Here is an 8,804-nt window from a genome sequence, read left to right on the forward strand (position 1 = left end):
AGGACAGAAGGAAAAATGGATGGGGCAAAATACAGTCAAATTCTTGAGGAAAATCTGCTGCCCTCTGCCTGAAAGTTGTCAATGGGAAGAAAGTTTACCTTCCAACAATGATCCAAAGCACACAGCAAAACTGAGCACACGGTGATTGAAGGAGAAAAAGCTGAATGTTCTTGCATGGTCTAGTCAGAGCCCAGACTTAGACTCCTCTGAAAATCTGTGGAATGACTTGAAGACGGCAGTCCACAAACACTCACCATCAAATTGAACTGAACTTGAGCAGTTCTGCAAAGAAGAGTGGGCAACCTTTTTACAACTCAGTGATTCTGGTTTGTTTTTGGTTTTTTTCTGACATGTTGGTGTTATATCTTTCACTTGGATGTTATAAGCTGCACTGAGTAAATACAGCTGGATAAAACAAAAACTGTGTCTGTCTTCATTTCAGACTGCAAAGCAACAAAATGTGATTATTTTAAAGGGGGGCGATTATTTTCTATACCCACTGTACACATAAAGCTGATATACAAACGTAAGATTCTCTTCAGTCTGAGTTAAGCTTTTTGATAGGCTAATAAATTGGTGCTTCTAGTGCTCCAATCCTATATATTGTGATTTTCGGTACTACACAGAAATTCAAATAATGTATTGATGGTACTCCTGTGCATAAAGTTGATCATATAAAATATCTTGGTGTATGGCTTATTACCAAACTTTCATCACACACTGGTCATGTTTTACATTAAAAGTCAGTCTTATCAGTGCTTTACATTAATCTTGAAATTGCTTTACATATAGTGCTCATAAACTTGTTTCTCAGTTTATACTGCCGACTTGTGACTATTGTAATTCTATATCAAAATTAGATTTTGCTGTGCTTAACATATAATAGACATCCTAGGATTTTTTTACTCATCACTCTACAATGTATGATGAACTTAAAAGGGTCATCTCTACATGAAAATATATTAGCTGACTTCAATTTATAGTCAAATAAACTGTAGCTATGTAAGTTTTTTACCTTGAAATATCAGTTTCAAAATCATTCTAATAATGACGAAAAGCTTCTGTCTCTTTCTCCCCATACTGAGCGTTACGAAAATCAGCAACAACAAAAAAAAGGTTTTATTAAATTGCTATCGGCAGCGACAAATGCATGTGCACAGCGATCCACTGTTATCACGACAGTGTTATATTTATGACATCTAATTACACTTCACTAAAGAAAATGACAGTGAATACGTCTAAATCAGGGGTCTCCAAACTCGGTCCTGGAGGGCCGGCGGTGTCCTGTAGAGTTTAGCTCCAACCCCAATTAAACACACCTGAACAAGCTAATTAAGCTCTTACTAGGCATACTACAAACTTCCAGTCAGGTGTGTTGAGGCAAGTTGGAGCTAAACTCTGCAGGACACCGGCCCTCCAGGACCGAGTTTGGTGACCCCTGGTCTAAATGATTCTTTTTAGATAGCGATTCAAAAGATTCGAGTCAAAATCCCCGCCATGCGCATGCGTGAACTCACTAATGAGCTCTAATGTGAGGATCGGATCATTACTGACTCGGATCTCTGAATCTCCTTCAGCAAAATGAACGAATCCTTATTCGTCGTTTCGTTTTCGTCACGTGACACCCGGCCAAACGGAATATTTATTTATGTATATATTTATTTTTATTGAACTTTCAAAATCACAGAATTCAACAGCAGGGTCTTGACTTATTTTTCACATTTACACATTTTGTAAGTACAAACTGAAACACAATTTTAATAAAATAAAGTACAATAAAATAAAATATAGAAATTAAAAGAGAAAGCAAAACATTGATGGGCATCACAAACATATGTCAAATTCATTTAGCAGAGACACAGTTCTTTGGGCTTTCGTTTTTTTTTTTTACTTTACAGATTCTAAATAAACTTTAAAGGCTATTTGATTAGTTCACCTCCAGAATCATTTCGTTCATAAACGAAGAAGAATGGACGAATCACTCTCTGAGACAACTCGCTACTTTTGAGTCAAGTAAACGATTCATTCATGATCGAGCCGTCGCTAAATGAGCAGACTTCCGCTTCCGGTGAGCCTAAAGTCCGCCCTCTGTGAAATGGGTTTGCTGGTGGGCTGTTGATTATGTTGACTCACACGTGTTAGGGGCTTTTTTGTGTGTTTTAAGAGACTTAAATCGAATCAGCGTTTATCGCCCTCCGTGCTTAATGTGAGATCGCTCTGTTTTTGACAGATTCTTCTTTCATTTGTGTTTGTTCATTTCGAAACTCCAGCAGCGTTAGCAGCCCGTCAGCTAACAGCAGCAGGGTAACACACCGGTCTGCTCTCATCTAAGGGCCACTGCACACTGAAATGTGACAAGTGCCTAGTTTACACAGACGTTTTACCTGCCTTTGAATTCAGCAAACCGGGTTTCTCTCATATTACGCGCTTTTTTTTCACGAAGCCGCATTACATACATCATGGGGGCTTACTTGTCTCAACCCAACACGGAGAAAACCACAGGCAACGGCGGGAATAAGAGCATGAACTTCGGCTTCGCGGCCATGCAGGGCTGGCGAGTGTCTATGGAGGTAAAACACACGGTTTCATTCCCTCTCTGTCGCTGCTTTGTGGACCGCTAATGATATCTGAAAATAAACGCGAGAGAATGACCTTTAGCCGGTGTTTGGATGTTTAATCTTCATATAAGTGTGACCGTGTTAGCTCTGTGCTGTGTTTTGTGTGGCAGGAGTGATGTGCGCGGGGTTTGGCGCCAGTGAGGTCCGAGTGACTCCCGCCACGAGCTCCTTTCTTACGGCTTGTTTTGTTTCATAGGACGCGCACAACTGCATCCCGGAGCTGGACGATGAAACCGCGATGTTCGCGGTCTATGATGGTCATGGAGGTAAGCTGGTAACGTTTATGGTCCACAACGCGTGTAAGAGATTTTAAAGAGAGAATTCACCCAAAAATGTCATGTCTGTGTTTCTCACATTCAGCGTCGCTCCAAACCTGTCTGCTACTTTTTTCACTTGGACAACAAAGATGTTTTTTTTTTTTTTTTTAGTAAAGCATGTTTGTCATGCCCCCAAAAGAACCATACAAATAGTCCATAAATCATAGTTTGGTGCAAGGAAAAGTCTTAAAGTGGTAGTTAACCCAAAAATTAAATCACTTCTCATCTGTATGACCTTTTGTGGAACCTAAATGATATTTTGAGAAATGTCTCTTTTCTTTGTCTGTACGGTGAAAGTCAATGGTCACCATTGACCATTGTTTGGTTACCAGTATTCATCAAATTATCACCTTTTATATTCCACAGATGGATGGAACAACATGAAGGTGAGCAAATGACAAATTGCAATGATACATTTTTTTGGATGGACTATTCCCTTAAAGGTATAGTTCACCCAAAAATGAAAATTGCCGTCATTTACTCACCCTCATGGTGTCATTATTCACTAAAAATCTCACCTGTATAATATTCTTGGATGAATGATCAATTTGATCATTTTGTTTAGTGATGGTCTTTTACTGCGTATCTCCAGGTGAAGAGGTTGCTTTGTATTGCTCCAAGTTTTTACCTGACATCATTAAAGAGCAGAAGGCGTATAAGGATGGCAAGCTGCAAAAGGTAACCCTTGCTGCACCTCACTCACACGGTTGTTTGTTGTCCTCGTCTGATTCTGACCGATATGAGTTGCGTCTGCTATGATCCTTTAATTGACACATGCTCGCAACTCTGTGGTATTTTGGTAGAGATGTGTAAATATGCAAATATGATCATTCAGATATGATTTGAAGGCCGCAGGAAATTGCTGTTTTATTGTCATTATTGTCTCTCATGTGACTTTCTGTAGTCTTAATTAGATTACATCATATGTGAAAATGGGTGTAATCACTGGCTACGTTTACATGCAACCAAATAATCCATTAGTAATCGGATTGACTGCTCAATCGGACTGAAAAGCCTTCATGTAAACACCTTAATCAATCTGAATTGAGCTTCGGTCAGATTGAAGGGGGTGGTTTATTCCTTTTCTAATACGATTGAGAGTGCATGTAAACATTCGATCGGATTGAAAACCGAAACTGAAAGAACTGCGCATGTGCAATGATGTAGAAATAGCGTAATGACGTATGACTCGCAAAATGAGCTGTTCTTCCTGTTGAATAAAGTGTTGTATAAATGAGTGTCTTGTCATTATAAAACTCTTTTCACTCAGCGACTGTGAAGTGGAGCAGGACAACGTCCCACCAGTCCTTGTTTCAGATTCTCATCCACAGACGACTGGTTTTGGGCACGAGGAGGGGCTTTTTACTGCGTGATAAATGTAATCAGCACGGCACAGTGGTTTATATGATCATTGCCACCAAATTATGACCAGAAATGGATAAATATTAAGTCTGCTGTTTAAAACAAATAAAGAAACGGTGTAGGAGAATGGTTGTCATGCACAAACAGTGGGATACTCTGTATATTCCTGCAAGTGTGCACATGTCAAAAAATCAACTCCGATTTCAAGCTTGTGATATATAAACGCACACATCAACCCGATCACTTTATTTAGCGTTCATGTAAACACTACATTCAGATGCATCAATCGGAAAGAATTCAGTCCGATTGAAACAAAAGTTGTGCATGTAAACATAGCCATTGTGTCTGCGCTGGTTGCTGTCATATCCCCAGGCTCTGGAAGAAGCGTTCCTGGCTATAGATGCCCGAATCACCACAGAGGAAGTCATCAAGGAGCTTGTTCAGATAGCTGGACGTCCTCGGGACGAAACCGAAAAAGTAGCAGATGAAGATGATGGTTAGTGTTGGGGTTGTATAAATGGCTTATTGATGTCATCAATACTTTAGATAAGTGTTTCTCTAACCTTTGAACTCCAGGGCCCCCTACTATCCACAACAATATTCCAAGGCACCCCTCCTGTCATTTACAGAAAATTAATGTCCATAGATTAAAATATTTAAAATTAAATCGTACAATTCCAGAAAATTTTAATTAAGAAGTATCTTGATTTGTAGTTGTTTTAGCTTGTTTTAAAGATTGTTCTGTCTTATTTTAAAATATTTAAAGTAATTTGGAAGCCTCATTGGAATATTTAAGATGCGTTCTAATGCTTTAGATCCTTTTATAAAAATTTTTGGTGTGTGATTTATAGTTTTCAATCTGTCTTATGGAGATAACTTCCCTTTTGTAAAGTAAATTTTTTTTAAATTTGTTCTTATTTTGGTGGCCTGTTTAATTAATGCAACATTAATACTTGAGACGTACTTTCTTTAAAGGATACAATTTCATTATATTTCTTCTTTTATTGATGCTAAGCAATGTTATTTTTGAATTTGTAATGATACTTCTCAATATATAAGTGACAAGCAAGTGCAATGTCGTGAGAGTTGCCGATAATGAGCTTTAGTTAGTATTTTGTCACCCAAGTTATAACATGCATGCAGTTTAAATGCTACAAATTAACGTACACCTTTCTTGTCAGTTGATAATGAAGAAGCAGCTCTGCTGCATGAAGAGGCCACCATGACAATTGAGGAGCTGCTTAGCCGCTTCAGACAGAACCAAAACAAAAATGCCAAAAAGCCGTGTCCAGGTGCCTCTAAAGAGTCTGTGGATGGAGAGAAATCTTATGCTGAGAAGACAATCAATGGTGAGACGGGAAGCAGGGCTTCTGAAACAGACAGCAATGGGAAGGAGAAGGCAGCCGGTGCTGGAGATGCGGCCGGAGGCTCCAAGATGAGGGCCTGTAGACGGGCGGCTGCATCCGGTGGGAGTAGTGGCTCTTCTGATGGATCTGCTGAGAAGTCTGTGTCGACTGGGGATGCTGGTCCTTCCTGCTCCTCATCTGCAGCTGCTGCTCCAGGAAGTGCCAAGTCCAAGTTCTTCGAGGACAGTGAAGAGTCAGAGGAGGGAGAAGATGAAGAGGATGGTAGTGAGGAAGAGGTGAGGGGACAAATCTAGCACATTCAGGACTAGGTTTGTGTAATGGCCAAGGATCTGGGTTGCTTGCATTGCAAGTTCAATCTCAAATACAGCTGATCTGGTAACTGGAGAGAAAAGTTATGTTTGTAATGGTTAAGTCAAGTTTTTGTATAGTGCACATTTTAAAGCAGCTTTACACAAAATTAATGTAATACCATAGCTTACTACACTACCATTCAAGTAGCTGATATGCAATAAATTTAAATACAAGACTAAAATTAAAAAGTTTGGGGTCAGTGAGATTTTAGTTGTTTTTGTTTAAAAAAATGAGTACTTAATGCAACTGAATAAAATAAGTATTCATAAAGTTGATCGGAAGAGACACTAAATGGGTTTCCATCCAAAGTTGCAAAGTAACATTTGCGAATAAGCACCGTTTCCATCCACAAGTCAAAGAGAACAAAATCGTCACTTCCTGATAAACTGGCACTGAATATCACTAAGAAAAGTAGGAGGAGCCACTGAATATAATGATTTTCATATATAATAAATGACTTGCGCCTCAGAGTGAGCAGACGAAACACAGTAAATGTGGTCATTGCTTTCAGAAAATTCAGCTTTGCATCACAAAAATAAATTACATTTTAAAATATTCAAATAGGTTACTTTAAGCTGTAACAATCCACCATATTAGTGTTTTTTTTATTGTATTTTTCTTAATCAAAATCTTTAATAAAAATATAAACTATATAGTGCACTTCCTGAATATGGCACAGTATATACTGTGTACTAAATGCTGTTTTCAAAATTTTTTCCAAAAAATGCTACTTTACACACGAGTGATATCTTTTTCTTTGTAACTTTTTTTTATTTTTATTATTATTATTATGGTAAATAGGACTGCAGTGAGGAGGACGCTGAGAACAGCAGTGAGAACGATGAAGAGGATGACACGGACGAGGGAGAGGAAGAGGATACAGATGAAGAGGAGGAAATGTGCTTGCCAGGCATGGACGGAAAAGAGGAGGTTAGCATGTTGCATGGCCTCTGAGATGTGGTTAATTGTGAAAAATGTAGTGTTTATTCATGAAATGCAGCTTGTGATAATGTTTCTGATCTCATTCTGTCTTCATGTTGTTCCTGTTCTTCGGAGACCGGTTTGCTATTATTTTTTTCTGCGGAACACAAATAGAGAATTTTTGGACAGATCATCCCCTCTGCTGTAGCAATCAAATTAAAATTTTGCTTAAAATTCTAATTTTGTGTTCCACAGCAATAAATAAATAAGCATACTATTTTGGGTGAACACATTCTTCCTCAAACGAATGCTCTGAAAACTTAAAATAAGTTGTGTAAGGAGTGGATCACATGACCATGTGCATAGTCTGTTTGATTGACTCTTCTTCTCTCCGTTATTCAGCCAGGTTCAGACAGTGGCACCACAGCTGTAGTTGCTCTTATTCGTGGGAAGCAGCTCATTGTGGCCAATGCTGGAGACTCCAGATGTGTGGTGTCTGAAAAGGGAAAGGCAGTGGACATGTCCTATGACCACAAACCAGAGGACGAGCTGGAGCTGACCAGAATAAAGAATGCTGGTGGGAAGGTGACGATGGACGGCCGCGTCAATGGAGGCCTGAACCTCTCCAGAGCGATTGGTAATGCTGCTGCTGCTGCTGCTTACTGGCTAATTTATCTTTGCAGATGTTTTATTTTGCACATTTCGTTTTTGGTTAAGAATCGTATAATAACAATAAATGTTCTTGTGTTTTCTTGAAGGCGATCACTTTTATAAAAGGAACAAGGCTCTTCCCCCAGAGGAGCAGATGATCTCTTCTTTACCTGATGTCAAAGTGCTGACTCTCAATGAAGACCATGAGTTTATGGTTGTTGCCTGTGATGGCATCTGGTAAGACTAATAACTCAAATATAACATGATTGTGTAAGTTGGATTTTTAGGGCTGTGTGATGTTTTGAATATTTACAATGTTTTTGTAAGTTGCAAGTTTTGTGTTCAATATATATTTGCTTGATTTTGGTAGTCATATAGGCTAAAATTATTATAAGCTAATGATTCAAGATCATTCACTTGGCTAACGTTCTTTGGTTTATTTATAATTACATTTTGCTTTGAGTTCTTGGATCTACCTTGTGCATGAAATTGACCTATCGGTAAGCCCCTCCCCTCGAACGCAGATGAGCCAATGGCAGTCGAGTATCAGTTGCACGGGGAGCGGAACTCTGACATCTTTAGGTTTCAGCGCCAAAGAGAAACATTGGAAGATCCGAAGCTCGCATCGGTTTAATGCCGTTTATGCTACAAAAATGGAAAAACGATGTGCCTAGGGTACTTGTAACACTAATTCCACGGGTATCCTGAGAGGATAGGCAATGTAATTTATTTTATTCCATTTCCTAAATCCAACCAAAACGGCAAAATGTCCCTAAGCATTCAGCCCCAATCACAATGAAGACGAAAACGTTAATTTTCTGGTTGTCATACTCTCATTAAGTTACACTTTTAATTTGCTCAAGCAGACCGTTAATGTCATCTTGTGCTTCAGCAAGGTATCTCCAGTGGTGTACTGTAACGAAGTAATAATACTTCGTTACAGTACTTACGTATTTTTTGGGCGTATCTGTACTTTAGAGTTTTTATATTTCAGGCAACTTTTACTTTTACTCCACTACATTTCTTAATTAAAATGTATACTTCTACTCCGATACATTTCCCCGAAGCATATTCGTTACTTACTACAAAATAGTCAGAAGTCCGAAGAACTGCAGGAAAGCAAGTTTGACGAATCAGTGGTCTGGCGTTTACAAGTTAGACTCCTAAAAACACCTTTGCTCATGTGCAAACAAGTGCGCGCACAACCGCGGATGATT

General features: G+C 38.9%; 1 protein-coding gene across 1 annotated transcript in view; it reads left to right on the forward strand.

The window, feature by feature from the left end:
* Window positions 1-2,054: 2,054 nt before the first annotated feature.
* The window catches only part of LOC107717838 (protein phosphatase 1G-like), an 11,294-nt gene continuing 4,544 nt past the window's right edge, over window positions 2,055-8,804 (forward strand). The window contains exons 1-8 of the mRNA XM_016524720.1: window positions 2,055-2,570; window positions 2,815-2,884; window positions 3,528-3,613; window positions 4,670-4,793; window positions 5,479-5,939; window positions 6,817-6,945; window positions 7,339-7,573; window positions 7,695-7,824. Of these exons, the coding sequence (XP_016380206.1) occupies window positions 2,460-2,570; window positions 2,815-2,884; window positions 3,528-3,613; window positions 4,670-4,793; window positions 5,479-5,939; window positions 6,817-6,945; window positions 7,339-7,573; window positions 7,695-7,824 (1,346 nt within the window). The 5' untranslated portion in view covers window positions 2,055-2,459. The remainder of the gene's footprint in view (window positions 2,571-2,814; window positions 2,885-3,527; window positions 3,614-4,669; window positions 4,794-5,478; window positions 5,940-6,816; window positions 6,946-7,338; window positions 7,574-7,694; window positions 7,825-8,804) is intronic.

The sequence above is a fragment of the Sinocyclocheilus rhinocerous genome, unplaced genomic scaffold, assembly GCF_001515625.1.
Source record: "Sinocyclocheilus rhinocerous isolate Xijiao unplaced genomic scaffold, SAMN03320098_v1.1 scaffold780, whole genome shotgun sequence".
NCBI classification, from domain to species: Eukaryota; Metazoa; Chordata; class Actinopteri; order Cypriniformes; family Cyprinidae; genus Sinocyclocheilus; species Sinocyclocheilus rhinocerous.